The sequence below is a fragment of the Adiantum capillus-veneris genome, chromosome 21 (assembly GCF_014529385.1).
Source record: "Adiantum capillus-veneris isolate H3 chromosome 21, ASM1452938v2, whole genome shotgun sequence".
NCBI lineage: Eukaryota > Viridiplantae > Streptophyta > Polypodiopsida > Polypodiales > Pteridaceae > Adiantum > Adiantum capillus-veneris.
In genome coordinates, this window is record NC_140951.1 from 27,444,870 (window position 1) to 27,472,664 (window position 27,795).

At 45.4% G+C, this 27,795-nt stretch overlaps 1 protein-coding gene across 18 annotated transcripts in view; it reads left to right on the forward strand.

Moving 5' to 3' along the window:
* The first annotated feature begins 5,260 nt into the window (after positions 1-5,260).
* The window catches only part of LOC147430687 (uncharacterized), a 198,764-nt gene continuing 176,229 nt past the window's right edge, over positions 5,261-27,795 (forward strand). For 12 of the 18 annotated variants that reach the window (XR_015185642.1, XR_015185641.1, XR_015185643.1 and 9 more), the window contains exons 1-4: positions 5,262-5,498; positions 13,102-13,266; positions 14,454-14,504; positions 14,595-14,676. Coding sequence is in view for 14 of the 18 variants with exons in the window: in XM_086493285.1 (XP_086349411.1) it covers positions 5,445-5,498; positions 13,102-13,266; positions 14,454-14,504; positions 14,595-14,676 (352 nt within the window). In the remaining 4 variants the exon portion in view is untranslated. Of the gene's footprint in view, positions 5,499-13,101; positions 13,267-14,453; positions 14,505-14,594; positions 14,677-27,795 lie in introns of those variants that run through there. The other 6 variants (XM_086493279.1, XM_086493280.1, XM_086493289.1 and 3 more) reach the window with 3 other exon arrangements.

A 27,795-nucleotide genomic window follows, 5' to 3' on the forward strand; every position in this document is an offset into this window, starting at 1 on the left:
CTAATTGAAAATTAGGAAAATGCAAGTAGTAGTGCACATGATTGCATATGTAACCTTGGGTGTTGCCTTTGCAATCCATACCCCTTGGTTAAAGTAACATTGTCAAACCCCGTGGTTAAATGTTGCATGAAAACTGCTCAACGAGCAGCTGGCCCTTGTTCGTTACCCCCGTTGGGGTTGCCACTGGCATTTTATTACTTTTGAAGCTAAAAGATTTCCACTACCCTTTGGCAGTTTGTGGACTTCTTTCCTTGAAACTGCAAGTGTGAAGGTTCCAAGAATGGACCATCAACCCTTACTAAGTGATTTAGTAATCACATGTTGGGTCTTACCCCAAATTGTACGCATATAAGCACTCTTAGTGCTAATAGGAGTTCCACTGAAATTGGAGTCGTATGCACAACTAGATCTTGTCACACCCAAAAATCCATAATGTGGGGTTTTTGTGAGCAGTCGTACAGTCTAAAATGTTGGCTTCATCCTTACACCTTGGTAGAGATAAGTTTAAGACGTTCAAAAACTCAACTTGAGTTGCACACTTAAAGTGTGGAGTGCGACAATAATGTCCAAAAAATCACTAATGGCAAGATTCTTGCTTGTCCATTTACAGCCCAAAGAAGTGGTAAGATGGCTCTTAGCCCTTCCTGTTGGCTCATAGCCCTTCCTGTTATCGTATTAGCATACAAAGAGTTTAATAAAATCATGTCTAGTTTCACCTTTCCTGCATAGAAATTGGAAAGAGAGAGAAAGAGAGAATGCTGGGTTGAGGAAATCCCCTTATTCCAATGTGTTGTATGCCCTTTTCAAATGCTTGAGTGCAGACTGTGCCTGTGTCATAGCTTATCCTATAAGTGTACATCAGTGTAATTGTACCATGCCCTCGTAGAGAGAGGTACCAAAAGTCACATCTTGACCCACTTACCATGTATGTGAGCGTGACTGTATAAGGGTGCATATGTATGGCATGTTGCCTGTGAATAAACATAAAAATAAGATGTCTAAAAACGACAACAATTGAGCTCGTCCTTGACAGAGTAGCTAGTGCTATAGCGGAAGCGTATGCAATGATGGGTAGTGTACGTCCATCATACTAGTATGCCATACATACATATAAAAAAATGGAATGATAAGCCCTTGGCTGCAATGACAGTCTCAACCATGTGAGCCGTTGGTATACATGCCTTGCACGATTACACTGGCATGTATACATCATAGTGCGCCATTGCGGAGACTATGAGCTTATATCCACATAGTGCCAAAGATGTGTGCCATTATCATTGATCCGAAGGCAATCAATAATACTATGGCACATAAGAGAAGCCGTGCTTCACATGAAGACAGGCAAAGCACTTTGGTTTGTACAGCTACTTCGTATGGAGTCTGCTCAAGCACTTCACTTTGCACAGCAGAGGGAGCTTTTCCAAAATAAAAAGTAAAACATAGACAAGAACAAACATAACTTGAAATATACTAACCTTGTCGCCCACTTATGGCGAGGTTTTTGGTAGTTCGCTCGAAGCTGGCTCATAGCCATATGTACTCCTTGAGTGAGATAGCGTATGTATGAAATACACGCCCATGTGTAATTTTTTTTATAAAAAAAAACCTGTAGACAGCATGGCAAGTTTCCCTCAAGTATGTATGCTCATAGCATATGCCCCACGTGGGAAGTCTTTTCTTTGCATGATACATCTCAGTAGACCCACTTTGTATGCTACCGTTGTTCATAGCTAGAGATACTCTGTCTCACGACAGATATTACAACAAAAGAAAGTTGGCCTTGCCAATCATTCAGAGAAAATTGGCTATGTCAAAGCCTCTGCTTGTCAAGTTGGCGTGATGCATACTAGCATTAATTGAAAGACCATCCATATATACTCACAAAGTGTCAACAAGTCTGTATGTTGATAGCATATCACCAACTTAGAAAGCCACTATGGGAGATACATAAATGGAAGTCTCCGTAGGATAGCTCAAAGAGTACATATCAAAAGAGATATGGACCTTTAAGTGTTGCTAACACATAAATTGTACAAGCATGTAAGAAATTGCTATGGCAGTACACACACCTAGAGCATGTTATAGAGAACAAGCACATGCTTAATAAGAAAACAATTGCATACCTTATAAAATACTGTTGGCAAATGGTTGCATACCTTATCAAATACTGTTGTCGAATGGCCTTGCCATCGTACTAGTCGAATGAAGAAGAAAAACCGAGAAATTTGTTTCAGAATGCCTTGCCTTGCATGACCGGTGCATGTGGGCTTGGTGGGCTTTATCACCCTTGCATGGCCTTACTGTAGGAGGTCTTCCTTCGTGCTATTATTTGCGGTTTTTGAGGACCAATCATCTGCTGCTCATAGCCTGCATCGATCCAAGTTCTAATTGATAGCTGCTCATAGCCTACATTGATTTGCATGTGAATTCCTTGCCTCACAAGGTGCCTTGCATGATGTGGAGGGTCGGAGCGGGGGCTGCCGTCCGTGGGCACGCTCCCTTCCCCCTTATTTTTTGTTAAAAAATAAGCCCTAACTTGGGCGCTCAATGGGAACAACACTTCGAGGGCACTCTCCACAGACCCCAAAGCGTCAGGTTCAAGGGTTGCAAAGTGCTCGTCTCTGCAGTGCGCTCTCAACAAGCCCGAGCACGACCCATATCGTGGTGGTTGACAGATGCCGCTTCCCGACATAAGGGCTCTTGCCCACAGTTCTCGACCACGACCTTCCCGCCTTTTGCATGGCTTTGCATGCCTTCATGCAAGATGAGATACCACTTTTGCTTCCATGGAACCTTGACAATCAAGCCCAAGCAAGAACAACGATCCATGCCAAGGAAAATCACGAGAGAGAAAGAGAGAGAGAATCGAGACCATGCTTCTTCCCTCCTCCCTGGCTCCCCTCTCCCTTGAGCTCTGATACCAATGTGAGACCATGGAGAGACTGAATACCGGATCCTCCTCCCGGCCAATCTAATATAGGAGAGCCCATGGCCCTTTGCCCTAAACGGATCCCCTGTCCACACCTTCAGTCCGGCCCTTTGGCCTAAGTCCTTGAATCCCCTAGGTCGGGCCCTACCTTTTAGCCCTTGGCCTGACAAATTATGTCTAAAAATAATGAATCTCCAAAGCGGACATAACCAACTCAAATTCTACTTTTAGCATCTTGTATGATAGACAATTAGTCTTCTTATGAAACGCTACAAAAAAAAATTGTTGGAGAAATTTATTCTCTCAACCAAGGGTATTTTGGGAATTTTGGAAAATTTGAAGGACATTTTGGGAATTTTGACAAAATATTGGGGGTATTTTGGGAATTTCCATAAATTAGAGGATGATTTTCATTTTGACCTTGAGGACACCATAAGGTGATCGCACCAAGAACCTTGCAAAGAAAGTCCTAGAGGATCCCAAGGATTTACTTTAGCGGAAGGGGGGACTGCCCTTTCTCCGAAATGCACTTACAGAAACTCAAAGAAAAATGCAATGTTAAGAAGATCGGTTTAGTGCAATCGCACCTAACAAATTTTGATATTTATCGCACAGACAAAATGCAAAGATAAATGCATCGTGAAAATATTCAAATATAACTTGAGGGTTTTCGTTCGTCGCCCGCAATTTGCTCACTCCCGCCTCTGCCGCTTGCCTTTGCTGGTCGCTTGCCGCTTGCCCCCCACCACTGCTCGCCTTCGTCGCTCCCCCTTGCCGGTTGCCTTTGCCGCCCACGATTTCCTCGACTTGTTCACTTGCCAAAGGAGGACCACCGATTTTGAAATGGCAAGGAGTCCCTCCCCACCTCTCTCTCTCTCTCTCTCTCTCTCTCTCTCTCTCTCTCTCAAGCACTTGACCTACATCCTAGTCTTAATTCCTTTTTGACAATTGAGATCCGTTTTTGAGTGCTTAACATGTAATCTGGCACAAATTACCTCACACAAGAAGGCAATTATGACACAAATTCTAGTTTTAGCATCTTGTATGATAGACAATTAGTATTCTTCTGAAAAGCTATAAATTTTCTAGTTTTTGGAGAAACTCACTGTCACAACCAAGGGTATTTTGGGAATTTTGGATATTTGAGGGGCATTTTGGGAACTAGAGGGGTGTTTTGGTAATTTTCCCTTTTCATGTTGACCTTAAGAACACCATAAGGTGATCGCACGAACGAAACCTAAAGAAAAATGCAATGGTAAAAATACCGGTTTAGAGCAATTGCGAACGTGAAACGCAAAGATAAATGCGTCGGCAAAACCTTAAAATCTAACTTGAGGGTGTCGTTTGTCACCCACAATCCGCTCACTCCCGCCTCCGTCGCTTGCTGCTAGCCAATTGCCTTCACCTCCCACCACCGCTCTTCTTCGCTGCTCCCCCCTGCCGGTTGTCTTCGCCGCTCGCGAAGTCCCTCCCCACCTCTCTCTCTCTCTCTCTCTCTCTCTCTCTCTCAAGCTCTGGAGTACCTGCATCCTAGTCTTAATTCCTTTTTGACAATTGAGATCCCTTTTTGAGTGCTTAGCATGTAATTTGGCACAAATTACCTCGCAGAAGAAGGCAATAATGACTCAAATTCTAGTTTTAGCATCTTGAATGATAGACAATTAGTCTTCCTATGAAAAGCTACAAATTTTCTAATTTTTGGAGAAATTCACTCTCGCAACCTCTATCTCTCTCTCTCTCTCTCTCTCTCACTCACACACACACAAATACACACACACACACACACACACACATTCACTCACACATAGGTGGTATAGGGCAGTGTACTCTCTCTCCAGGGCGTAGCGAGCAGGTTTGATTGGTCACACACATGCACACTGACCAGGCATCATCGCGGGACGTATTGATTAGTTTCCCTTTCCAAGGTGATGAAGGTCAGCAAGCGGTACCAAACGTCAAATCTTTATGTTTTGAAACCTTTATTTTTTTAAGATTAGCATGGGATTTGAGTGCAACACTTTTTCAAAGCCAAAAAAAGTTCAAACGTTCATCGCTTCCCAAAATGCGACACCTGGAGGGGTTCTTTGAGCTTGAAAATTTCAAGCTATATTATAAAGAGTATAGATATAGAAGATGAACGAGGTAAACATATTCATGACTAGATTGTTTTTTTTGTGGTGGTGGTGGTGGTCAAGGGTGTTTTTTGAGAAAACAACTACACCAAACATGATTTATATATAGAAGCACCAAAAAGTTTTAGTGATCTTTCTATTGAACTTTAATTAACTTCTCTTTTTTTGCTTCCGCAGGAAGCACCGCTGCCGAATGCGACGAGAGTCTCTTGTGTGTACAACGTATTGTGGACATTTTCAATTCGACACCATTAACGATCATCCTACATTGTGAAACTTTGGTGTGGAGCCAATGCATGAAGATAGCCTACTGTGGACATTTTCGATTCAGCAGCATTAACGACCATTCTAAATTGTGAAACTTTCGCGGTGGAGAGCGGAGCATGTCCAAGGCGAAGCCAGAGCCGAGGGCAGCCGCTCCCTCGACTCCGTCAGAGGTTCTCTCTCTCTCTCTCTCTCTCTCTCCTCCCCCCCCCACCCCACACACACACACACTTAACTCCCACGTTTGTATCTTGTATTGGAACCTAACCACAATGAAGATAATTCCAGTATAACTCGAGAGGGTAGACATGGCGTGCAGAAAACTCTCTCTCTCTCTCTCTCTCTCTCTCTCTCTCTCTCTGCATTCTCCCTCACTGTACGCTTCCGCATCGTTGACTTTGACGAAAGAGATACATGTTCTCGTTCTCCACTGATCCCCTTACCTTTACCCGGTGCATCATGGCATCCAAGGATGACATTTGCAAGATGGTGGACAAGGTCCACCACTTACCAGAATCTTGGCGCTTTGATAGGTGATCCCTCAATTTGTTTCAGCATTTTTGATTGGTTGCATCCTTTGCTATATGCCCAAGAAGGGTGTATTTGTGGGATTTTTAAAGGACAGAGCATTCAGATGATTCAATTGCTAGACGCATCTTGTTTTATAGGTATTGAAGATAACATTGCAATCCGAGGTCATTCTAGCTCTTTATTCCTAGCTAGCTTATATCTGACAAACCATCTGTTTATGGAGTACGAAGTGTCTCTTGTGCAATGTGTCCAAAATCTGCGACACCTCCCATGCTCTATAAGCAATCTTATCTCTATCCATCTCTTGTGAAGAGCGGACGAAGCCGACTGCTTGGAAAAGGGCACCAATCACCATAAGATACACCACAAACTTGGCCTGGACAAAGTCATGTGTTACCAAAGCTTTGCTGCAAATATTCAAGTTATACTTCAATTTGATGTCATTCTAGTTGCCTTTAGTCCTCTACGAAGGAAAGAAAGATTATATTAATGTTTTGTAAAGGCGATTGGAGAAATTCATGTACGTCCTCTAGCATCGTAGACTTCCAGCCATCAGAGTAGCAATAATAAAATGGGATATGATGGGTTCATGAATGACTTTGGTGCTGGCTATCATGATGTTTTCTTTGTTGGGGGGAGGGGAACAGGGGATGGAGCGATTTATTACTGTGAGGCTCAATCAACATTCTTGAGAGTACAACATCAACCCTTATGAAAGATTAGATACATAAGTTTAGTTTTGGGGGCCAAAAATGGGACAAAAAAGAAACACAATCATTGAATTTGATTTAAGCAAGGTAGCCTTACCAAAGCATAGCATCTTATATTTCTCTTGGTTTACTCTGCAGCTCATTTGGATTTGGGGAGGGAATGTGCCGTAGGAAAACAATGTCATGCTCTCTACTGTGGGTGCTCTGCAGTGCAATATACAAGAAACCTCACTCCATGCATGCATTAGACAACTGAAATGGAACATAGAACATACATGTATTCAAAACATAAGAGAGATAAACTGCAAGCCCCATGTAAGCATCGACTACTCTCAAGGTATCAGCTAAAACTCTGGCTGCCAACACACACATCGAGACCAAGTGCTCGCACGGTACATTGGGGGTGTCGAGGCTTAGACTGGCTGTGTGCTAGAGTAGACTCTAGACCAAAAGACCCGTCCCAAACTCGTGCTAGACTCCTCATATATACAATGGCTACCCATCACACATAACTCTAGCAAAATATCTCTGAACAAATAACTTTGCATATTTGTGGACTGTAGTGGTGGTGGTAGGTTGGCCACGGTGTCCACTTGACTACCACTCCGCGATGTCCTGCAAAGGGCTTGGTCCACTAGACCACCAACATGGTCTAGTCCACAAGTCAAAAGCGTCTGCCAAGTGTTTCAAGGCCAATTGGAACTGCTGCCAGTGCGGTGCCAGTGACATTGTAGCCTTGCTACAGGTTGCTTGCCACAAGACAACTCACAATCCTTGGTGAGTGATGCTACCAATCCAAACTGCCAAGACACTAGAATACCATGGTATAAACAATGCAAGGAGGCCTCCATGCTACTGATGCTCTAGAGGAGGAGGCTATTGCGGGTAAACGGGACTAGTAAGGACATGGAGGCAACGGGTAGGTGCTAGATAGGTCCCAAAACCAGGTGGTGGAGGGTACATCGGAAAATGCATGGCTTGCTCCTTGTCCCGCTGTAGAAGCTGCTGCTGTGTAGAAGCTTTCAGATGCCAAAGGTTGTTTGCATGGTAGAAGCTTCATGGTGGAAAGGCACCTTGCATAGCTTGCATAGGAGGGGGTTAGTCACCAAGGGAGGCATCTGATTGGGATGGCCATAAGGAGAACCATATTTGATGCAGGGGCTAGTCCATGTTGAAGAGCGGGGGCATTCTTGGGGAGGATGCCTCTTGAAGTAGTAGCAATCCTTGTCTTCATGTCCACCTTTCTGTCAAAAGTTATAGTAAGCTCTAAGTGGGCATTCTTGGGGAGGATGCCCAGGAGAGCGCCTGAGACTGCAGCCTTGGTCCCTTGCTGTGCTTTGAGCTCTTTCAACTCCTTTTGAGGTGGTCCAATGCTTCCTATTGAGGAGACCTTTTGTGTCGAATAGAGAGAGATCTTTCCTTGAAGAGCTCTTTGCAATGTTAATGTGTCACAAGACGGGCACCACGTGCCAATAGAAAAGAACAGACTGAACATACTTTTAGCACTTCAATAACGTTTGAACTGAAAGAGAGAGACGATACGTGACACGGAGTGGCAGAATTCCACCCCAGAGAGTATTGGCCCCTAACCTTGGCGCCCTTTTGGTATTTCTTTATATTGCATCAACACAGTACAAGCCGGTACTCCAGACTCTTCACCTTCTCCAGGAAGCATGCCAGAGAATGAGCCCTAACCTCATATTTAAAGGCCCTTGGCCTGAAAAGCACTTATAGTGAAAAACCTTCAAAACTCAAAAGCTTCTGGTCCAAAAGCAAAGCCAAAAAGCTGCTAGCGCAATTTACGAAAATCCGTACAACCTGCCACGCCATCAGCCAGTGCAAAACGCAGAAATCCCTATAGCATGCCACGTCATTAGCCAACGTGATTTTCGGAAATTTGCCACGTCATCAACGACGACACAATTTTTGATGTGTGCGTGTGTGTGGGTCCTGCTTTATTTCCTTTATGTCACTTGGGGCCCCATCGGACGGGGTCCCCATAAGTTTGTAGGACTTCTTCTTCTGTTACTTGTTCTCCTTAAGGTTTAGGCCCCTCAGCCGGCATGTGTAAGTTGGCTCCATTCTTTAGGCTTTGACACGTCAGCAGTTTGTTACATCTCCCCTTCTTGAAAGAGAGTAATCGTCCGCAATTACAGCATATCTGCAAAACAACTCAAGTTAGCTCAAAAATTTCCGAGGTCATTCCGAGGGACAATCAGTTTACTCTTTTTATTAAGGAGTTAGCTTCTCCTTTCTGCTCTTTTGATCAAGGAGTTAGCTTCTCCTTTCGTCTTGATCGGAACTCTCGATATTCTGGCGTAGTAAAATTAGCCATCACACCCAGACCGTACTGATCTTCCACGGGTGTCTTGATGCACTAAAATTACATACCCAATCAATCTCATCCAATGAGGAATATTCAGTGGTTGGCACATCACAATGCAACACAAATCCTCACATATGCATGTTACAAGATATAGAAACATAAAGCCGCCGATGAACACTCCTCCCGCATCACCTAACAAGGTCCAGGCCGGGAGATATTCAATGACTCCCTCATCACTCCTCTCGCATAACCTAAAAAGGTCCAGGCCGAGAGATATAGATGCCTTTTACAACCAAACGCCCCCCAGACGCAGCCTGCGTCGTTTGGAGGTGCTGAGAGTAACCATTGCTCAGACTTCTTAATACTCCTACCGCATAACCATCCAGGTCCGGGCCGGGAGTCACAACAACAATTATTTTACAAGCATACAACGCTCCCCAGACATCCCGTCTGCGTCGTTCGGAGGTTCAAACAATAGCAAAACAATATTTCTCACTACTACATCCGGGAGTAAAATCACCAATCATTGAAACCAGTATTAAAATCAGAGTCAAATATTTCAAATCAGCACCAAGACAAGTTCAAAACAGATACCATCCATTTCAAACAAATTTCCAAACAAGTTCTGAAACAAATTTCAAACTTAAAAAGCAATCTCGACATCAGCCGAGCTCAAAAAGTCGACTGACTTTCCATCTTGAAACCTGCACCAAAAATTAGGGTTAGATTCCTGCCATAAGGTCGTAGCCGAGCACAGCATGGTCCATCAACTCTTGGACAGACAATGTTCCTCTGGCGGCGATGGTAGTCCCAAGATAGCAATCACACTGGATCTGCTCGTGAAGAGACATCTACTGGGAGATGTCGAGAAACTTCAAGTTATAATCTGCCTAGGGTTTCCATGGCAAGCATTTCAAGATACCCCACTCTGCCAGAAGTTGCACTCCGAAGGAAGATGTCAGAAACCATATAACTTCAGGCAAAATTATTCTTGAAAGCTTGCCAAGACCCTGGAATGTGCGGTTTGGTATCAACATCTGCATGGCACTGCTTTTGAGAAAAACAGTGACTTGAAACAAACCTTGGATCCTTCTATTGCAAGTGATCTTAATGGCTGAGCGGTGAAGACGGGAGCGCGCCCGATGCGCGATGAAGTAAGGGTGGGAGTGGCTAATAACTCGGGTTGGAGGGCGAAGATACCTCAAATCAAAATCCAATAGCTCTGTCTGCTCTTTTGTAAGACTGGTATGCTTTCTGAAAACACACGCCTGATGCTCTGATACCACTGTCACAAGACGGGCACCACGTGCCAATAGAAAAGAATAGACTGATCAGACTTTTAGCACTTCAATAACAACTGAATTGAAAGAGAGAGATGACACGCGACACGGAGTGCGGAATTCCACCCCAAAGAGTATTGGCCCCAAACCTTGGCGCCCCTTTCGGTATTTCTTTATATTGCATCAACACAGTACAAGCCGGTACTCCAGACTCTGCGCCTTCTCCAGGAAGCATGCCAGAGAATGAGCCCTAATCTCATATTTAAAGGCCCTTGGCCTGAAAAGCACTTATAGTGAAAAGCCTTCAAAACTCAAAAGCTTCTGGTCCAAAAGCAAAGCCAAAAAGCTGCCAACGCAATTTACGAAAATCTGTACAGCCTACCACATCATCAGCCAGCGCAAAACGCGGAAATCCGTACAGCATGCCACGTCATCAGCTAGCGTGATTTTTGGAAATCTGCCACGTCATCAGTAGCTACGCAATTTTTGATGTGTGCGTGTGTGTGGGTCCTGCTTTATTTCCTTTATGTCACTTGGGGCCCCATCGGACGGGGTCCCCATAAGTTGGTAGGACTTCTTCTTCTGTAACTTGTTCTCCTTAGGGTTTAGGCCCCTCGGCCGGCATCTGTAAGTTGGCTCCTTTCTTTAGGCTTTGACACGTCAGCCGTTTGTTACATAATGTCTCTAGTTTCCTGTGTAAAGAATTCAAAGGGTCATATGCACTCTCCAACAAAACGGAAGCCGACCCTATTTGAGGAGTGTCTTTAAACAATTGCCTTGCTCCTTCAATCCTTGTGGTTGCAGCAACAACTCATCCAATGTAGGCTATAGCATCACGTTTGAGAGACTCCATTAGCTTTTTCTCGAAAGCCTTGGGAAGAGCTTTCTCCATCCACTTCTTTACCATAGATTCCCTTGGCTACTGGGGAAGCTTAGCCACTGAGGCCTTGGTTCTCCTCATGAGCTTTGGAAAGGTTTCATCTGGTTGGAGCACTAGGTTTCCCAACTCATCCAACTCCTTCTCTTGGAAGTCACCAGGTCGAAAGGCCTCACAAAAACTGCGCCTTAGTGTCACCCTACCTGCAAAGGGATTCTTAGCAAATTGATTATACCGTTTGTATGCTAAGCTATCCAAGGTCGAAGGACAAATTCAGGTAAGCATCTTCATGGTTGAGGCCACGACCTCGACACAGAGAGGGAGACTTCCTTACATGGTCATCTGGTTGGAGCACTAGGTTTCCCAACTCATCCAACTCCTCCTCTTGGAAGTCACCAGGTCGAAACTTGAAAGGCCTCACGAAAACTTTGCCTTAGTGTCGCCCTATCTGCAAAGCGATTCTTCGCAAACTGATTATACCATTTGTCTGCTAAGCTATCCAAGGTCGAAGGAAAAGTACCAGGTAAGCATCTTCACGGTTGAGGCCATGACCTCGTCACACAAAGAGAGAGAGATACTTCCTTACATGGTCATCTGCATCCTCTGTAGAAAGGCCCCTGAAGGGAAGGAACTTGATACTGACTCTGGCCAGAATGCTCGTTAGTTCGGGTGAATTGGATGCTTGAGAAGGTAGTGGGAGTGGGGATGGGGGACTTCTACTAGGTAAAAAGGGTTGACGCTTTCTGTTGGCTAGAATGGTCCTTAGATTGCCTTGTATGTGACATGCCTGAGGAGCGTAAGACTCAAGTAGCTTAGCAGGAGGATAACCTCCAGCACTGTTAGACCTCTGACCTGCTCGATAGTAGACCTGCCAGCTAGACATGCTTAGACCAAGTCCACATACAAACCTGCTAGCTAGACCAAGTCAACCTCCTACTCTACCAACTGGACCAAGTCGACTTGCAGGACCTGCTACCTGACCAACTGAACGAAGGTGACTGCTAGACAAGGGCGACCTGTAGGACTTGCTCGACAAGCTGGCCTCGCTTTGACTAGTCAAGCTAGCCAATCCAACTTTTGCACCTTGGCTGTTTCACTAGCTCAATGAGCAATGGAGCGAGACTTCAATTGAGGTCCCATCGGGTGTGCCAAAAATGAGAGCACGTATCGCATGAGAACAATGTTGTGCTCTCTACCGTGGGTGTCCCTCAGTGCAATATGCAAGAAACCTCACTCCATGCATGCTCTAGATAACTGAAACGGAATAGAGAACTGAAATGGCACACAGATCAGAAATGTACTCAAAACATAAGAGAGAAACTCCAAGCCCAATGTAAGCATCAACTACTCTCAAGGTATCAGCTACAACTCTGGCTGCCAGCACTAAACAACTTGGACCAAGTGCCTGTGTGCAAGAGTAGACTCAAGACCAAAAGGCCGGTCCCAAACTCATGCTAGACTCCTCATATATACAATGGCTACCCATCACACATAACTCTAGCAAAATATCTATGCATATTTGTGGATTGCAGTGGTGGTGGTAGGCTGGCCATGGTGTCCACTTGACTACCACTCGGCGTCCTGCAGAGAGCTTGGTCCAATAGACCACCGACACGGTCTAGTCCACCAGTCGAGAGTGTCCGCCAAGTGTGAACCCATTACCAGCTGTAATTGCTGCCCAGTCCGGCGCGAGTGACACTGTAGCCTTGTGACAGAATGAAAAGAAGAAAATAAGATTTTATTTAGAAGCATTCTTGACGTATCTACCTTGAAACAACGAATATGGAAAACATTTATTTCTAAAATGTGCTGTGATGACCTAGCACTAGCACTTAAATTCTTATTAGATTTGCTTTATGCGTGTTAACTTAGAGCTGAAGACGGAAGTTTAGAATGAATCATATCATCTTAAGTAACGACCTTTCAAAATATTGTTTTTTTCCCTCATGGAAGTGTACTTGTTTGAGGTCGTGTCACTAAAGAAGAAGAAAAACACCTTGAAGCATGCATCACTTGACACATGCAGTTGGCTCACAATACCTTGTTTTTTAGGCACCCGTTGTACCCTTATTTCCAATTCAATGGTCACCAATTGGAATATGCGTGGAGACTACGGAGAATAACTTGAGTTATCAGACTCTTACTCAATTTGTCAACCAGATCACTTTGCCATCCTTGAACCTTGTTACGATCAATATACAGGAATTGGTGGAACAAGTAAGTTTGATGTGAAATGATTTTCTTAAAGTGCATGAGGGTTCAAGTGTGTGATATATAAGAATCGGGAGGGCCTTCCTTTTTGGGAGAGAAGAAGCTTGTCAGGGGCCAGAAAAGATGCACAGCCTTTTGTCCATAAATGCATTCCTTCTAGTGAAGGCCTAGTACTTCTCACAGGTTGAATGCTGTAGGGTATGCACCTCAAGAAGTTGTGACCCCAAAAAGATCCCAGCCTCTATAGAGGGCACACATCATCCAAGGTCCGTCCCAAAGCAATATCTTTCGAAGCTTTTCCCATCACTTCCCTTTGAAGCAGAACTTGGAAAAGGTCTTTTGCTTTTTAAATATATTATTTGTCTTCCTGTCCTATAGTTCACTACAATGGCAACGTGGGTGGATGTGGGGCTTGCTGCATGACATGTATCTAAGCATCAATAGGGAAGCCATTGTAGCCTGATGCATGATTCTTGACATCACTACTGCCCTGTATCTTGTTACCATATAGATACCTTCATAAGTTCAGAATAGTCTGAACTCACGAATTATAAGAGGGGATAAAACACTTGTAAAACTACAAAAGAAAGAGACACAAGGGGAAGGGGGGGGGGGGAAACACTTTATTTGCTATTAAACAAAACTAGATAAAACAAACTGTTATTTACTTCTTTTTTTTTTCTAGAAAAGGCATACGCAAAATAAGTTGAAGCAGCTTACTTGGCTAAAACTTGAAACAAGTACTGAACTTTAAACTAAAAAGGCTAAAACATCTCAAAGACTTAATCCTAGAAATTAGACTCCACACAACAACTTGTAAGGAACAAATTCTTAGACTTTTTTATACTTAATCCTGTTAGTGCTATTTATACTTTTTTTAGAGCTGTCACTTTATTGCCCAACAATGCCTTGCATGGTAATTCGCCTTTCCTCTTAGCTAAGGGCAGTTATCCAAAGGTAATGTTCATATTTGTTTGTGTTGTCTTTCCCAATCTGCACTTGGAGTTTATGGCCTGTTTGAAAAGGTTATTTTCTCCATGTATATTTACTTATAGGTCTAGATCTGTATATTTTTCAAAATGTGTTTGATATCAAGACATGGTCCTGGCCAATCTCTCTCTCTTGAGGATGGAATGATTTAGGAGAGGTGAAAATCTGACATCTGTTTCTGGCTGTTCGGATTGTTCTGGCAGGAGATTCATGCTAATTCTGACTTGGGTTTAAGGCTAAAAGGTGCAAAGCAGGTTCTTTTATTTTCTATCTTTTGATTTAAATACGATAATGGTAAACTTAAAGGTAGTATGCTTATCTATGCATACAAAAAACTTTTTCAGGACCCTATCGAAAAGAAGAAGAAGGATCTTGATCAGCAAAAATGGGTCCCACCTTGTGCTTTACTTCTTGAAGCACTCAAAGGTAAGGTTTTTACTTGCTAATGGGGATGGAAAGCCCTTGAGCTGGGCATTATGATTCTGTATTCAAAGTGGGAGAGAGATGCACGAGAGCGGAATCACCGTGCTACATAAGACAAGGGAGAAGGCAAGATTTCTATTAAAGCTGTGATCACCTGCACCCACTACTCACACACTCTGGAGTTCACTTGTGAAGCAAAAATCAGCCTCCACTCTCAAATTGGGTGCTCCCTCTTCATGCAAACCTGGAAAATTGACCTGGAGCTGCCACGTGTCCAGTTTGCCCTTGTTGAGTTAAATTCCTAGTACCCACCGACTTATAAAGTGTAGTGAGGGGCCTAAATGACTTTGACCTGAGCCGAGACACCCTTTTACTGCTCGGATTTCAGTGCCCCCGACCATCTTGTGGCGACTTGCCCTTCTCAACTGTGAGTGAAACTCTTGGCCGTCGGTTGTTTCATAGTGGCCACACAATGTCCGACTATTTGTGACTGCAAAAAGAGGGTCCCAAAAATTAAATAAAAATCAAGAGTAAGAAACCAACAACTAAGGTTAGTGGTTGCCACAAACTCATGACATACATCCCTCTTAAAATCACAAATGTCCTCGATTGCATGCCAGATAAACATGCCATAGATGATTTAATGTGATTAGTATCCTTTTATCATCACATGTATCCGCAGGAAAGGTAATGTAACATAGATACAAGTGACTTGATGAAATCTTCATACTTTTGCCATTTCTATCTACGATAGAAGTGAACGTTATACCTTCAACATTTTGTAGAGCAGAGTCCACCTCTATTGCACTGAATCCGTATGTACATTTGATGTGCTAGCTCTATTGTGCCGCTCTTTTGAGCTCATTGAACTCGGGCATATGTAGGCTGTAACCCAAAGGCCTCAAGGTAAAGCTGCAATACATTTGGTGACTTCAAAAGTTCACACTCTTCCATCCACTTTGCATCCATAGGTGGATAGTTCTTGAACTTCACCAAATAATGTCGTGCAACTAGTCTCTTTTCTTTCCTTATGCGCCAAAATTTGCTTAGGTACTAAGATCTCATCAAGTTCCTCAACTTCTGGCTGATCTTCATCTGGCATATCTTTTGGCACATCACCCATAAAGGGCTTAGAAGACTCACGTGAAAGGCATTATGAATCTTCCAAGTGTCAGGCAATTTCAACATATATGCAACATCGTTGATCTTCTCAAGTACTTGAAAAGGCTCTTACTATCGCACGCTGAGCTTTTGAAATAACCTTTCCTTGCCCTTCATCTCAAACCCAATCACAAGGTGAAAACAACAATTCACGACGGTGACGATCAACAACCCTTTTCTGTTTTGCGTGAGTCTTCTCCAAGGCAAGCTTGATCTTTTTATACATTTCATCCATGTTCTCTACGTATCGATCTGCCTCAAAAGGTTTGTCCTTTATGTGCAAAATATGAGGAACCTTTTTGCCACCCTCAACAATCTCAAAAGGTGCCTTGCCTATTGACGAATGTAGCGTATTGTTGTACGCATACTCAAGCATGGGTAGATACTGTTCCCACTTGCCCATTATCTGACACAACATTTCAACAAATCTAGGAGAGTAGAATTAGCCTCTTCTAGCTGTCCATCAGTTTGTGGATAAAATGAGGAGGAAAACTTGAGCATGGTGCCCATGTTGTGGTGCCCATGTTTTCAAATAAGCCTCTCCAAAACAGGTTCGTCATACAAGGATCATGATCACTGACAATAGACTGTGGCATACCATGGTACTTGAAACATTGTACATAAACAATCGTGCCATTTGATTAGACTATCTTCTTCCTGACATGATTAAAAGGGGCCTGCTTACTGAACCTGCAAATAATGGTCCATATACCATCATTCCTTGTCGGCGTTCTTGGAAAATCAAAGATAAAATCCATAGCAATACTTTCCCATGGCTTATCTGGAATAGGCAGTGGCTGTAACAACCCTGGTACCTTTTGCCTGTCAAACTTAACCTTTTGGCAAATCACGCATGCTCGCACAAAGGTATCCACATCTCTCCTCAAAGTAGGCCAATAAAAGAATGTCTTGACCGCTTTCACTGTTGCATCTATACCACGATGCCCTACATACGGTAGGACAAGTGGCTTTCTACCATAACTTTATGTTGCAACGGCCTAGTGACACATAGCCTTCCATGCATCATCATAAAACCGTTCTTGAGGAGGTAGTGCTCATGGCGTTGCCCATCTTGCAATTGTTCAAAGATCCTTGCAAAACTCATGATGATAAGGAATTGACACAACTGAAATTTGTGGCTTTCTTGATAACGCATCAGCCACAACATTCTTCTTACCTTCCACATGCATAATTTGAAAGTGGAACATAGAGAGAATGTTTGCCCATGGCATGTGTTTTTTGGATAACTTCGATTGCGTTAAGAAGTATCGCAAGGTCTAATGATATGTTTGGACAACAAAATCAGCACCTAACAGGTAGTGCTTCCAACTAGAAAGGGTATGAATCACAACCAATAGCTCTTTCTCATAGATTTGCATAGTCTTTTTTTGCCCTTGCAAGATTCTGCTCTCATAAGCTACTACGCGACCATCTTGCATTAACACTGCCCCAATACTATTGCCACACGTATCACACCACAAATGACTTCTTGAGATCTGGGAAGACAATTACTGGATCCGAAGTCATCTTTTTCTAAAAAGAGATTAAAAGCTGAAATCTCTTTTTGTGTCCACTTGAATGCGACCTCTTTCTTTTGTAAAGCATGCAGGGGTGAAGCAATCTCGGCAAAGTTTCTGATAAACCTTCTGTAGTAAGAGCATAAGCCCAAGAAGCTACGGAATCATGCATAGTCTTCAAATCTGGCCATGTCCTAATTGCTTCAACCTTGGTAAGATCCATTTGGACATCATCCTTTGACACTATGTGGCCAAGAAAGTGAATCTCTTCCAAGAAGAACTCACTTTTCTTAGGATTAACAAACAACCTATGACTACGTAGCTCTTCGAAGACAATGATCAAGTGACGCCTATGCTCCGGCCTCCTCTTCATTCTTTGAGTAGATTATCATGTCGTCAAAGATGTGCCAACAAACTTTTGATGTGGGCGGAAAATCTGATCCATCATCCTATTGAACGTAGCAGGAGCATTTGTAAGACCGAACGGCATCACTAAAAACTCGTACAAACCAAATGTAGTCCTAAAGGCAGTCTTGTGCACATCCTCTAGCCTAATAAATTTGATGGTACCCACTCTTAAGGCCTATCTTGCTGAAAATTGCAGGTAATCAATACACATGCGCCAAGAGCCATCTTTCTTTTGCACTAGAAGCACTGGGGAGCAAAAGGGTGAAGAACTAGGTTGAAGCAACCCTTTTCCTAACAGCTCCTCTACTTGGCCCATAATCTCTTTCTAATGAGCCGCACTAACCCTGTACAGAGGCCTATTTGGTGGGCTACAACCTGGCACCAAATCTATCGCATGATCCTTGGGCCTCTGTGACGGCAATCGAGAAGGTAATGAGTCACTAAACTCTCGCAAAAATGTTGACCTTTCTTTATCTAACACAGATAAATTTGACTGAACGTACAAAAATCAAGTACGTAGAAAGATGATTCGTAATTACGAAAGTGATAGCTGAAGCAGATACAATAGGGGCAGACTCCCCTTTTTGCTTTACATCCAGGATGTGAGTTTTGCCCCTATGCTGAAGGGTGATGTTCTTGTTGAAGACATCCAATACTCCATGTATACGGAACATCCACGAGATTCCCAACAGCGCATCCAGTGGCATGATGTAAAATTCCTGTGTGTCTACATACGACTGAATATGCAGACGCAGCTTTCCAATGATAGGCGTAACACACTCTGAGTAGCCATGACATGCCAACCCTGCCTCTCCTGTATATCTGATCTCTTCAGCTTTGATGCTCAACTTGATGGCCAACTCTGGTGAGATAAAGTTTGCTTTAACACCTGGATCAAAGAAGATAAGCGTTGTCTGGTCTCTGACTTTACCCCATGCTCTGCATAACTCACTGGCATCTGAGTTTGTTCTATCACCCACCATATCTGCCACTAACCCGGCCGTTGGTTTGGGCTTCTTCCCTTTCCTGTCCTCTTTGTCCCCTTGAGTCAACTGGCCTCCTTTGGGGACAATCTGCAACAAAATGACCAGGCTGCTCGCATATAAAGCATTTGTTCTCAGCCATTAAAGCCTTCTTTTCCTCGAACTACTTGTACACAAAAGACTTTCTTTTCATTTTCTTAGCCTGTCCTTCAGACGTCTTGGCTGAGTCCTTGGCTTTCCTTGTCTTTCTAACCCCTGGGATGCTTCAAGAGTCACTTTCACAATGGGCTTCTTTACTGAATTTTTCTTTTGCTGACCCCTTTCACATTGCGTGAAACCCATTGTCCTCTCCCTTCAACAAGGCATGACTAGTGTTGGCAACTTCCATAAGCTGAGTAAGGGTAGCCACTCTATTCTTCGTACAGTAGTCTCGAAGCCCTTTAGGTAACCCACAAAAATACTTCTCAATTTGCTCTATCAAGGGCACAAACCTGTAGGAGGTTACTGAGAGCAACGCTTTACAGAACCTCCGATTGTGCTCCTATAGGCTCTTGCAAGTAGCCGCAGTTCATGTGGTGGGTGCCTTTCCTTGCATCCACAGTGTCGTCCACCATGTAAGCGCATTGCCTTTCAAGAAAGTGGCATCTTTCCTGACCTTGGAGGCCTGTGTAAAATTCCCCTTGCATAAGATGTATCAAACCGCTGGAGGAAAGTAAGAGCCTTTGCCTTATCCTGAAAGCTGCTGAAAGTATCAAACTTCACAGCTGCACCACCTTCTTTGTATGTTTCTGGATTTTCCAGTGCTCCCAAATTATCTCAAGGAATTGTCTGCAACATGGGCATTGTAATCGAGATCATCGACGCCCCTTGGTTGTTGACATTTTGCGTCACTGGTGCCATATGTGATTGCTGATCGGAAAAACCAACCATGCCAAAATTGCCCTGTGGCACCCCAAATTGGCCCTGATTGCACTGAAACCCTTGTTGCATGCCAATGTTACCATACATGGGGTTTGGCATCATGCCTTGCATACCCCCAAAGACTGTTCTTGGCATATATTGCTGGTTTCCAGGCACATAACCAACCATGCTCTGAAACACTGATCCACCCTTGAAATACCCGGATGTACCGTGGGTGGTGGAACTAGTAAAGCCTGCGGAATAGGCGTCCCAACCACTTGTTCGTGGACAGAAGGAATTTGTCTTGGAGCCCCAATTGGCTTCGCAACATGCTGAGTGCTCCTTGCCCTTTGCCCTGCTGAGATGCACAAGGGACCTGGGCTTGAACCTCAACGGGCTCTCCTGCATGTGAAAGTTGCCTTGTTTGCTGTGACATTGGTGGTGCTTGCAAAAATTCCATAAATCTAGGATTTTGCACCAACCGAGAAAACACATTCACAGCAACAATTGTGTCCCTATATGCATCCTCTTCTAGTTGCCAGTCATAAACCCTTGACCTTGTGGAGCATTCAAATCAACGAATGGTGCAGATAGGGGTGGCTGTGAACTTTCGCCATGCTCAAACACTGATTGAGGAACAACTTGTCTGTCCTGTGAAGAGGAACCCTCTTCCTTGGCGTCGTTTGTCCTATCAGCCATAGTGTAATTCCAAGCTGTTATGCTCTGTGTGTTTGCAGAAACCAACCAAGGCTCACTCTTTAAGGAAAAAGTGATTCTGTCCCGGCGACAACCATGAAACCGGCCCGTAGGGCAGTAGACTTTAGCTTTCACCCGAACCTTTACTTGAAAAAAAACTTTACGACATAGAGACACTTCGCAAATAAACCTATGATTGGAATTAACACTTCAAACAAACCACGGCTTGGCAGCTAGAGTGCTACCAAGCAAACAATGACACCCTGTAGGCCCCAAAGATTGGCGCCCCTTTTGGTATTTCTATATTCTTATAAAACTTGCAAGTTCCTACGAGCTGTCTCGCTTTTACCGGGCTGAAAATGGCCTACTCTAGCTCGATTTTGGTAGCATAACCACAGTAGGAGGCTTCACAGATAAAATCCCCATGCAAAAGGTGACTTTCCCAGCGCATACAAGCACTTTCTCAAACCTGGCGAGAACCTGTAGCACACTGAATTCTCTGTTTTTTGCCCCGAAAATGCACCCGGTGGGAGCTCCCATAAGCTGTGTATGAATGCCACTTATCTTGTAAGAGTCTCAACCACCAAAGGAGGTGCAGCCTGCTTTACTCGAATGATTGCATGGGAAACCGAGGCCATAGCCTTGATCATCTTGGAGATCATGGAGATAAGTCGCCTCTCCATGTCTGGCCACCCATCTGGACGTCCATGCTGACGACTATGATGATCTACTAAGGGTCTCCATATCTACACTCTATATAGCATAGCTGAGGCAACCACAATATCAAAAAGCCATAGCTTGGTGCAAGGCTCTTGGAATAGAACGTGTGAACACATCCTCGCCAAACCTCCCAAAGCTCATATGCTCTAGTTAGTCTAGTCTCTGCCGCTCTCCTCATGGAGAAAATCAGGCCACAAAAAACGAACCCAAGGTAAGTGTACATATCCGTATACACCACTCGGTCCTGTCCATAAGTAAAACTGGGTGCTGATTGCCTAACCCATTGCATTGTAGTATTGAATACCATATCCTTGGTCTTCCCAAGGTTAACAGACATACCAGTATCCTGCCCAAATTGTGTAAAGCATCAAGATGGTGGTGCATCCTCTCAGGTGAATGTGAAATAAGCACAATAGGTCTCACACCGTCATGTAGAGCGTCGCACTACAATCACACCCGACCATCTCTGTGAACTAGTTGCGAGAGGGTGAGATCATCACCGAGAGAAATACCTGTCTTCTTGAGGGTTGGCCTCTTCTTCAAGAACTCCTGCTCCTCCAAGGATGGGAAATGTAGTATGAGTGCTCTGTGCTTGGAGGACTCTCCCGGGCCTTCACTCCTCTTACCCACCCTCCATGCCTTTGTGTGTAAAGGCTTCTCCATTCCCATCATGGACATGATGCTTGTTGTAGCAGGCTACAGTGTCACTTTCAAAGGACACTTAGTTAGTACAGTTGGTCTGGTTTGGTTCACACTGGACGGACTCTCTGGGCTGGGTTGGGCAGTGGCACGTGGCAGGATACGGACGGTGGTCTAGTGGACATCGTGGCCAGGTGACCACCACCACTCACTTTGGAGGTTGGCTTAGGTGGCTGACATTTATGGGCCGTTGGGTCATTATCATCATCGGCTTCACCTCGGATCTTGTACGGAGTCATCTAGAGTGAGTCTATAGACAGAGCACGTCTTCACCATCCTTGCACATCTGAGCCTCGACACCCCCATTGTACGTGTGAGTCCTGGGCTGGAGCTGAGTGTGCTGCCACACCAGAGTCTGTATCAGTCTTTGAGGCAGTCGAGTCATATGTTCTGGTCTGCTGTTGTGTCTTTGTGAGCTGTGTTGATGTCTATTGTTTCCTTTTTGTTCAATCTGTTTGAGTGAGATTGTCACGCACATTGCACTGAGGACCACCCACTGTAGAGAGCACGACACATTATCCGCGCTACAGGTGCTCTCATTTTGGCGATCACGGTGGGATCTCAACTGAAATCTCACCCTGTGAGGTGCAAATCTTGAAGCTACTTGGGTCTATCTAGCTTCGCCTACCTTGCCTAACTTCGCCGACCTTGCCTTGCACTTCGCCTGGTCCAACTGTTCTCTCGCCCTGGTCCAACTGCTCTCTTGCCCTGGTCCAACCTGTCCTCGTCCCTGGTCTAGACCTCCTCGACCCTGGTCTAGTCCTCCTCGTCCCTGGTCCAGCCTGGTCTAGTCACGCCTGGTCTAGTAGAGTCTAGACCAGTCTTCAGCCAGTTCAAGGTCTATTTGCCCAAAGGTTGGTTGGATTGGTGGTCACTGCATGACACATACAAGGCGGTCAGTCGAGCGTCAAAGCGCACTACTGAGCCCTCTGAAGTACTATAATAGAAGACGACCTTTGGTACCTAGTAGAAGTCCATCAACCTCATCACCTATACCTCCACATACATCACCCATTCCTTCATCTGGTTCCATATCTTCCAGATCACCTTCTCCAGTAAAGCTCTCTCCTATTCTGCTACAGCAGGCTACTGGGCAACAGGATCAGCAAGGCGCCATGGAGCCGTTGGCTAGCCTTTTGGCTAAGGTAAACATTAAATTCCCTACATTCAAAGGATTCTCTTCAGAAGATGCTGACGACCATGCAAGGAGGTTTGTATCTCTCTGTCGGGGTCGTGGTCTTAACAGCGAAGATGCTTATTTGGTACTCTTTCCATCCACCTTGGATGGCTTAGTAGACAAATGGTACAGCCAGTTTGCAGAGAACCATTTTGCAACCTTGGCAGCCTTAAGGCAACAATTCTGTGAAGCTTTCAGGCCCAGTGACTACCAGGAGAAGGTGTTGGATGAGTTAGCCAACATGGTGCTCCAGCCAGAGGAGACTTTTGCAGAGCTTATGACTAAGACAAAGTCTCTGGTTGCCAAGCTTCCTCAGCAACCCGGTGAATTCATGGTTAAGAAGTGGGTGGAGAAGGTGCTTCCCAAAACTTCTCAGCAAAAACTTCGAGAGAGTCTCCGACCCGACGCCACTCTGGAGGAGTTCATCGCAGCTGCTACGAGGATAGAGGGGGCTAGGAAGCTGTTCTTCAACCCCCCTCACATAGAGACCCCCTCTGTGTTTTTGGAAAGTCCTTCTGATCCTTTATCTTCTTTATGCAGGGAACTGGAAGCCCTAAAGTTACAGCGAGCTCTTCAAGAGGAGAGGTCCTTCTCTCTTAGACAAGAGAAGCCTCCACATCACGAGGCATTGGAACAGACTAAGCGCGAGCTAGAAGAGCTCAAGTGTCAGCAAGAGACTAAGGCTACGGTTTGGTGTAGCTCATGCTGCTCTCTAGGGCACCCTCTACAGGAATGCCCCCTTCGTGTTTACTGCCACTTCTGTGAAAAATGTGGACACGAGGACAAGGACTGTTACTACCTCAAGGGATTGCGACAAATACAGCAAAGTCTTGGTCCTACTCTTCAACAAGGGCCAGCACCTGCATCTAACATGGTTTCTCTTGTGGCCATCCACACCATATGCCACCTTTGCTGATAGCCCCTCCTATGCAAGGTATGCCAAGTACTTTTCCGACTCAGAGCTTTTATCATACCCTTGCTCCCTCATCACCTCAAAGCTTCTATGCCTCCACCTCAAACTCAATGCACCAGGAGCAAGGACCACCTCGCCCTTCGACTCGCCCTTTGAATCGGCCCATTTTGTGCTACAGATGCGGGGAATATGGGCATTACTAAAGCAAATGCCCCCTGCCAGAAGGGTCCCCTCCTTGCTGTCATTGCCTTGAAACGAAGGATCACTACAGTAAGGATTGCCCTAAACTTCGTGCATCCACGGCTTCGAACTCAAGTCAAAGCCAGAATGAGTTTACCTTTCCCAAGCTCAATTTGATAGTAGTGAGCACCGTTTCTCAACCGCCCCCTTCTACCCACGAGGTTACCCCTCAAAATAAGCCGCCGCAGTTGGCAGAGAAGCCATCAGGCGTCCTCACCCGGGCCCAGAGAGCCGCTCTCGGTCTTAGCATTCCAACAAGTTCAACTACCCCACACATTCACACACCAGTGGATACCCTGCCTGCAGCTGTTAACAAGCCATTCCCTAGTGCCATGAAAGAATCCAAATCCTTGCTCTCAGATATTGATGAAGCTTTCTTGGAAGCAGTATCCGATCTACAGAAGATCAAGGTATCGGAGGAACAACAACAGGTAGAAAAAGAGAAGCGTACAGCCGAGACAGTCTTGAAGAACACTTTCCAACAAGTGTCCCTCTATGACATGTTGCGGCTAGATGCGAGTTTCAGAAGTGACACCCTTGCAGTTATTCAGTCACTTTACCCTGGAGCAGGTCCTAGTGGCGGGCACCTCCCAGTGCGATCGTCAGAGTCCTATATGATATCCAATCCTACTGCTCCACTAACTGATTATAGAAGCCCTCGCCTGACAGTGTCCGTTTTGGGTCAGAAATTCTCAGGAGTGATAGTGGATGGTGGATCTTGCATCAACCTGATGCCCGAGTTCACTATGTTAGCTCTAGGTCTACAGCCTACTCGCCCTGCTCCCTTCACAGTTACATTGGCTGACCAGCGTACAGTCTACCCAGTGGGCATAGTGAACAATGTGCCTCTGCAGGTACAAGACTTTACTTTTAACTTGGATTTTGTAGTGGTTCGTCTTCCCCAGGTTGACGGCGGATTTCCTTTGCTCATTGGAAGACCATGGCTGCGACACACTAAAGCACTTCATGATTGGGGAACCGACGCAATGTGGATACAGACTTCTGGCTCCTTGATGCAACCCATTCTCTTAGAAGGTGGTATGGATCCCGTGGTGCAACAAGTTTCTTTGTCAATGGAAACCAAACCTGAACAAGAACAGCCTACTACACCTGAAGGGTCAGATAAAGATCTGCTCGAGTGGTTGGAGGCTACCAAATCTATGCCTTGTTATGGAGTCTCTATTCACTCTTGGCCTGAAGATACACCATCCTCAAATGTTTCCACATTCACTAAACCTAATGTGCCAGCTCAAGAGTTGAAGGTCACAGAAGATACTCTTGATGCGCTCTCGGTGAAAGCCCTCTTGATGAAAGCCGTTGAATTTGGAAAGCCTGTGAAAAAGTATGTAAGCGAGAAGAAATCTCCCCTACAGGAGTTCACCACCCCTCAAACATCAACCCCTGTGGCGTCTGCTTCTCCGACCAGAACAAAGCTCTCCTCTGTGTATAGCAAACTCCCTTCACAGAGCCCGTGCTGCAAGATAAATTCTAAGATCATGATAGCTGTATTGCTCCTGATAGCTGTGTGCTCCTTGTTTGCCCCTATTTACCCTCCCCCTCGCCCCCTCGCCCTTGCCCTACCCTCCCCCTCACTCCCTCGCCCTAGTCCCTCCCCCTCGCCCCTACCCACTCGCCCTCGCCCTACCCTCCCCCTCGCCCCCTAACCCTCGCCCTACCCTCCCCCTCTCCCCCTCTCCCCCTCGCCCTAGTCCCTCACCCTCCCTTCCCCCACTTCCCCTCGCCCTCGCCCTACCCTCCCCCTCACCCCCTCGCCCTCACCCCCTCACTAACCCTCGCCCTACCCTCCCCCTCGCCCCTAGTCCCTCGCCCCCTCACCCCTCGCCCTACCCTCCCCCTCACCCCCTCGCCCCTACTGAATCCGGCCTGTTCAATCCAAAAAGGGCGGTAGACTTTACTTCAAACCTTGATTTAGCTTTCACCCATTATTAGTCGTCTATGTTACCTGCGCTATAGTGACACAAGAGAGGGGAATGGGATACAGATGCTAGAATGCACCTGTATGAGAAGACCGACACCAGATTGGCCCCTAACTTAGGCGCCCCTTTCGGTATTTCTTTATTCTTTAAAAGAGGGAATAAATGCTGTGGATCCCTACAAGCTGCCCCGCACAAACTCGGCTGAATTTCCACTGTTCCAGCCCGATTTCGGCAGCATAACTGTACTAGAACCCTTCACAGTCAGTATTCCCACGCATTGGCCGACTTTCCCGACGCATACGGGCACTTTGCAAAACCTGGCGAGAATCTGCAGCACGCTGAATTCTCTGTTTTCAGCCCTGAAAATGCGCCAGATCACCTGTACAGCGGTCCCCTTGCGTCCCCGAACCTCCTGGGGGTATTAGGGTCCGTTTAGGGCCAAAACCCTAAACCTGCAAAAATACACAGCAGGCTGTAATTCACTGTTTCGGGCTCCGTTTCGCGTGCCGGTCGCATCCTTAGCAAGTCCTCGAGCTCCCGCACCTGTAGGGCTACTTGCCCTTTGAATCGGACGAGATTTCTGGCGTGAAACCTCTCCGAATTCACCTGTACCTGCGGGGGGATTAGCCGCTAGCTAATCCAGTACGTGTGCAAGAGGCTCTTGCCTCGGCAATCGCGCATGAACCCACACAACTGTACATTGGTCAAATGAAGAGCCCACTAGAGGGGCATAACATACTGCCAAAGGGGAGAGAGAGGGCAGTGCGTAGCGTGCAGGGTATCACTCCTGGCACCGCATTGTGCATAAGAGGGAAAGCAAGCACTCCATAGCTCTTAACCTGTGTCAAAACTGAAAATGAGGCTCTCCCTCTCCTAAATTCAGCGCCACTTCTTGTTGCATGAGGCAAGTGCACCAGAAGGTGCCACTTGGCACATTTATAAGCATTTTCCCGTTTCGGGGTTGCCGTCTAAAAATATCCCAACCGGTTGCCCAGTTGACTTCACGGCAGAGTAAGAAAATGTTCCCCTTGTCATTCTGGAGGTAATGACGTCAACACATTTTCAGGTCCCAAAATAGCAGTTCCCTAAATTTTAAGAGATGCTGCCATTGTATCTTTCTAGGTCATCCGACCCTCTTTGTACACTGCGGCCACATCCAGAACTGAAATGTAGCCTCTGTAGCAAAGGATTCCACTTTGGCTAGTCAATGACCCCACTTTGGCTAACCATAGTCTTTGTCCAACCTTAGTGGTCTCTTGCCCTCAGGCTTGGACTCCCTCTGGACAGTTCCACACTAGCTATGCAATGCAGGGCAGTTAGATTTTCCGAGGGGTGTTTCCAAAAAGTGAAAGTAAATAGATAATAAGAAAGAAATCAACAAAAAGGATAGATAGTAGTCACACGCTGGTGACATACCCCCCTCTTGAAATCTCAAACGTCCTCGTTTGCATCTATGTCGTACATGCTTACTGTCAACACTGATGTATTCAACACCTGTCGACACATATACGACACATACATGCTCATTGTCAACCCTGGTGTATTCAACACCTCGTCGACTCATGTATTGCCTGCGTGTGAACCCTGTCCCAATGACATAGTGGTAGCTTCGCACTCTGCCATTGCTTTGAGTCACTAACTTTCCAATGACAAAATGGTAGCTGCACATTTTGCCACTGTCTTATAGTACACGTTGGATCCCGTAACACTTTCGAGCATACCCAAACCGACAGTTTAAGAATGCAGTTACACATGTACTCTTCAATAGAAG